We start from the raw sequence: 6,000 nt of genomic DNA, 5'->3' as shown, positions 1-6,000 counted from the left end.
ACATAGCAGGAGTAGACTATGTTATTCAAGTGTTGAAACCCATCATCTGTGAGGCTTACAAAGAATGATTTTTGATATACTTAAATAGTTAACAAAAATTTATTGCAAGAGATAGTTTGTCACTAGATTTACAGTTTCAAGAAACATAGTACAAAACAGTGCATCAGCTTTGTCTAAACATTAAATAGGTGCAAGTTCACAAAGATTTAAAAAAAACAAAAGGAGCATACTTTACAACATAAATTACAATACTATAAATATATTTATATACATTATACATATTCTAAGACATGATTTTCATATATATATATATATAGTTCATATTAGTATCAGACTATTCAGTGCTTTAGTTATATTATGGAGCTGAACTTTACATACATATTTGCATTGTTACACTTATAGTAAATGATTCCAAATTAATGAGGCATTTTAACCAGTTTATCCCAGTCACTTAAAGAACCATTTGTCAATACTGATGAGTGCTTACATATAGCAGTATGTTCATTTGGAGACAACTTTTCCATTTTGATTGTTGAAAACTTGACCTAGAAGAGGGGTTGCAATGGAATGACAGCTGGATGCGGTGAAAGCAGCGAAGGAAACAATGCATGAGGTAATGGGGGGAAAGCCAGGTGACTCGGATGAAGGACAGAAGTTGGAATTAGTGGCAACTGTGGTGGAGCAACAAAAGTTGTGTGGGTTCCTGGACAAAGTCTAGGTCCTACTGCGAGATGAGGTAAAGGTGTTCTTGAAAGGCTTGGGACCTGTGAAAGAAACTGTTGGTGAGGCTGGAGAACCTTAAATGTACCTGCAGCAGCAGCAGCGGCAGCATGCTGCTGTAAAACAGTGTGATGGATTGTGGTTACAGAGGTAGAACATAATGGCTGCTGCAAGGGCAAAGGCTGCAGAGGAGAATTAGGAGGTTGAATTACAGTGGGAGGAAAGGCAAACTTCATCTTGTTAGCCAGCATGTTTTGCTGCATGAGCTGCTGATAGGCCTCACATTGCAAGTCTTTGAATTTTCCATGGTTTTCTGGGGGAAATATCAATGTCTGATCAGGCAACATAAATGGAGCAAATATCTGTTCAGTGGTTAAAAGGGTATGACTATTTATATGTGCTTCTTTGAATGACAAAGGTGGAGGGCTGTTAAATGTGCCTGAATTATACCGCAGCCATTCACTGGTTGCCTCATTTATTTTTTCTTGTGGTATGGTCTCTGCTACTTCATATTGGCATAGATATGATTTACGAGGAGTTTGTTCCACATTTCTGTCAATACTGGGCACTTTATAAGGAGCTTGACTTTCACGAGCCCTTACGTTTTCATGTTTCTTTTCTTCTTCTTCTTCTAGCTTGTTCTCTGGTGTCGCAGTTGTCAGAATACTATGTTCAATAACAGATGCAGAGGAATGCATGAAGTCCTCCAAAAATGTACTTGGAGAGCTCTCCATTGCTGAACCCTCTGTTGACTTGTTACTTTCTGATAAAAGTAAGCAATCAGATTGTAGAGTCAACTTGTTTTCTACCAGCTGTGTTGTTTGCACCACATTTTCTGTATAATCTTTTATGGGTTGAGTTTTTGTTTGTTGTATATTTTCTTGAGTAAACAATTCCCCCAAAATATTTAATGTAGAATTGCCTCTGGAAGGTCTATGGTTTTCATTTCTTCTTGGTTCTTTGTTGACAAATATGTGATGGGTTCTAGATCTTTTTCTCCTTCTTTTCCTTTTAGGCTTACAATGTGCAGCTAAATTACTTGTTTGCCTGAGATACTCTTCTGATAAAAATGCCTGTCTACATGAACTTTCATCTGATGAACAAGAATATGTATGTTGTCTTCGCTTTCGATGGGATCTTTCAGGTTCATCAGTCAGAAAGTTGTAGGCTCTCTTGATGGACTGACTTTGACTTGTACATTTTTCCAAACATTTATGATCTGGGCTACAGCTAGCTCTTCTGACCTTACAGCTACATAGTGTTCTAGAATATGTTAAGTTATGTCTTCCAGAATTAAAAGTCAGTTGTTTTGATTGCCTATGAGAGTTTGCTTTGTACTTTCTGTGCAGAGGTTCGGAGTCAATGCAGCGGTCATCACTGTTTTTTGTATTCCAAGTCCCACATGGACCTTTGTCACCATGTATGTGTGTTGATGTGGACATGGTTCTTTTGTGATCGCTGTTTTCAATGACAAGTTTTTGACATGACTGTTGTAACTGCTCTGCAGCTAACCATATGCTTCCAATTTCATCTCTGCACTTCCCTGAAGTATTCTGAAGTTGCTGATGTTTATCTTCATTGACATAATTAATTTCCTGTTCAGCTGTTGAAGAAACTTCAGTGTCTGCCTTTGCTGTTTCCTCATGATGGTGATGACATAATTTTCTCCTTCTTTTCCTTTTCCTATTTTTGTGAAACCATCTTTTGTGAGTTTCTTTGTTCCAGACTTTGTTGTGATTATCATCTATCATGGTGTCCTGTCGTAAATGGCTTTTGGAAATGTGGTATTTTTCTGTTTTTCCAGTCCTGAAAGAGCACATTTTATCTTGATTTGTTGCAGGTTCACAGCTTTTAGCTAACGAAACATCTGTTATAAGTGATGTTGCTTGCTCGCACACATTTTTATTAATTTCTGTTTTGTAATCGGCACATTCTGAAATAGATTTACCTGTGTCATCTAAAACAAGACTCTGGTTGGACTCAGTTTTGTGATGAGAATGAGGTACATTTGACTGATGTTTAGTTTTCTCCATGCAGTCACTTGCTCTTGATGACTTGAAGTCAAAACATAAAGGATTACAGCTATATGAAATGGATGGTTCTGTATTTGTGTAAATTAACATTTCAGAGGGCCACTGAAGAACAGACAGTCCATGTTTGCTTAGAACAGGAACAAATGGTTCACAAGGTCTTTTATGTGTTTCTTGTTTGTTTTGTAAGGCTGTACTCTCCCCTTCAGAATTTGATGACATATGTACATCAGACCCAAGTTTTTTAATTTCTGCTTCAGTTGTGGATGATTCACTATTAATGTATTTATCATTTTCCTCTGTGATATCTTGCAAAGGTAAGCAATCATCAGTGATATCAAGAGCTGGGGATTTCTTTCCCAACCTCTCAGAACTGTGATTTTCTACAGGTAGCGCCTGATTATTAACGGCAACTGTGGACAGTGATTGATCTCGTAATGCTGTTGAATTGACATCAACACAATAGGCATCCAAATCACAAGACACAGGTTGTTTCAAATGAGAATCAGCAGGAACTAATACTGTATTATCTAGTATTATATTATTCGCTTTACTGGATAGTTCTTTTGACTCCTGAACTTCAGAAGCTTCTGCTGTGTCAGTACCTTTTTCCATTAGTGGGTGAATGTAGTTTTGTTTCTCCTCAGAGCACAAAACTATTTCTGTTGCTGGTGGAAACTGAAGATTACAAGCTCCTGGAACAAATCTACTTCTTCTGCTAAATCCATGTTCACTAGATGTTTCATCATTATATTCATAGAAAACAGCAGCTGAGGACTCCAACTTCACTGACGCTTTCTTAGGAAAAGCAAAAGAGAATCCTATTTTATGTCCATGGGCTCCTTGTACTTGATCCCCAAGTTTGTGAGTGTCAGATTTGTTATTACTTGCGCTTTCAGAAGCAGAAAAAGCACTAGAAATAACTTCTTTCGCATTCTGTGCATTGTGCATTAATGTACAATTGAAATTCTGTTGTTTGTTAGAAGAATCTATGATAGTACTTTGTGGAATTTCATGGAAATTATCTCTCACAGTAACTGTAGTGGACTTGAACATGGGACCGCTCCCAGGAGCACTAAAAAACAAAACAAAACCATCCATAAGTACACTTCAAAGAAATTAGATGTTCAGCGTTCCTTCATTCCGATTGTACTGTTATTTCCATAACATTGTGTTACATTTATTTCCACAAAGATTTCTAGGGGAACAGGTTAACTATTCTAAATCAATAGCTCCAAAACAAGACTACATTACAGCAGGGGCTTTCAAACTTCTTCCTACAGCAAAATATAGTAGGACAGAGCATGTCTCATAAATCGCCTCCCTCTCACAGAGACTGTCTCCCCATCCATATGTGACCACCCAGTCAACCTCTCCTCCTATTTGCAATCACAAACATAACTGTGAAAACCTTATCAAATTCTTACATGAAAAAAAAATGATTAGGTAAGTGTTTATGTACTTTCAGCTGACCCTAGTGCAATAAGTGATTTATCCTTCATGAAGAAAATTAATCACACTGTCTACTTTTGTTCTTGATTTTGTCTCCTCATCCCATCTGTTCTGTTTGACTCAACAAGAAGCAAGGAGAAGAGCCAACAGAGCAGCAGTAGTCTACAGACCACAATTTGGGGATTTCTGCATTAACATAAGTCATGCTACTTTTGAAACTTAGCCAGTAAAGGCCTATCTTTTACAATGCAGTACAACACTTTTTTGTTTTTAACTGAAAAATCAAACTGACATATTTGAAGTAATGATGGAAAAACCTGAAAACCTTAACAGATTCAGTACAGGTAATCATCCAGAAGCATGGATGTCTATCTGTGTTTAATCTGTTTTGGCTGGAAATTGGGGTGGATATCTCACAAAAAAGGGTTTCACCTGAGAGAATTCCTGTGTTACCTGACTCGAGATAGGTTGAAAATACCTTTAGGATAGCTCTTTCACAGAACTAAACTTTGACTTCTTTTACCAGCCTAACCTAGCTAATATTAGCAAAAAAAATGTATGTATTTATTGCCTTGCATAGCCTCTATAAGAACAATAATACAATAAGTATTACATACAGACAGAACACAAAATTCAGACACAGTCTTACCCTTCATATAAACACCATCCCCAGAAAAAACAGAAAAAGCATTTGACAAAAAACAGAATGGAAAGAAAGCCCAAAATATGTTTGTTACCAACCTCACTGAAAAAAGTGGCTTTACAATATGATCTAACTTCAGTGACAACAGTTAGGAAGGTAAGGGGAGGAGGCAAACCCCCTTCCTCAAAGAGTTTTGCACTTGCTCAAAGTTCCATAGGCTGCAAAGCCCAAGAGTAGAGCGGCCATGACCCAGCCACTTTTAAGGAGTGGTTTCACACCAAATCAAACAGAGAAGCAACTTGGTCATATTTCAGTGACTGATGTTTGCAACCTGGTACATGGGATTGGACCGTTCAAATTTGGCCTGGCCTCCCTTCTGTCTAGATGGAGGGGCAACAAGGCCAAATGATGATGTGATGTGGAGCATGGAGAGTCTGTTCTTCTACAGTGGAGCACAGGGGAGTCAGCCAAGAACTTGACTCCTGGTGGCAACTGGCTGACAAGGGCGGCCCCAGGCACCAGCACGCCAAGCGCGTGCCTGGGGCGGCAAGCCATGGGGGGCGCTTTGCCGGTTGCCATGAGGGCAGCAGGCAGGCTGCCTTCAGCAGTGTGCCTGAGGAGGGTCCGCTGGTCCCATGGCTTCAGTTGACCTCCCACAGGCTGCCGCCGAATCCGTGGGACCGGGGACCTCCTGCAGGCAAGCCACCGAAGGCAGCCTGCCTGCATGCTTGGGGCGGCAAAATACCTAGAGCCACCCCTGCTGGCTGAGGAAGGCCTGGGTCCCTGTGGGAGAGCAGGCAATGAGCAAGGGCCTTGCTTGGGGGAGGGGTGGCAGAGATCAGAATTTTTCCTCCCTCCAAAAAAAAATCTGAATTGGTGCCACTGCCTGAAGTTTTCCAAATTCAGCCTTTGATGGACATTTCAGGCGAACAGTTTCCAGAGATGGGAGCACTCATCTGAGAATGACTGGCTAGCTGCCAAATTAAGACTAACAACTAAGACATCACAGCAGACTAACTGTATCCCAAACTATATATGGCTTTACAGATTGTTACTAATATCTGAACTACAGGCAGAAATCAATAGTGTGTGCCATTGGAGAACATGGAGCACAGGGATTACATATTCATGTCAATCTGCCCCCCTGGGAAGGAC

The 6,000-nt window shown here is 39.8% G+C and overlaps 1 protein-coding gene across 1 annotated transcript in view; it reads right to left on the bottom strand.

The window, feature by feature from the left end:
• Positions 1-344: 344 nt before the first annotated feature.
• The window catches only part of ZNF804A (zinc finger protein 804A), a 237,085-nt gene continuing 231,429 nt past the window's right edge, over positions 345-6,000 (bottom strand). The window contains exon 4 of the mRNA XM_045031694.1: positions 345-3,825. Coding sequence (XP_044887629.1) covers positions 546-3,825 — 3,280 coding nt within the window. The 3' untranslated portion in view covers positions 345-545. The remainder of the gene's footprint in view (positions 3,826-6,000) is intronic.

Source organism: Mauremys mutica, chromosome 10, assembly GCF_020497125.1.
Source record: "Mauremys mutica isolate MM-2020 ecotype Southern chromosome 10, ASM2049712v1, whole genome shotgun sequence".
Taxonomy (NCBI): Eukaryota; Metazoa; Chordata; order Testudines; family Geoemydidae; genus Mauremys; species Mauremys mutica.
The sequence above is the reverse complement of the archived record's forward strand: the minus strand, read 5'-3'. Positions and strand labels throughout refer to the sequence as shown.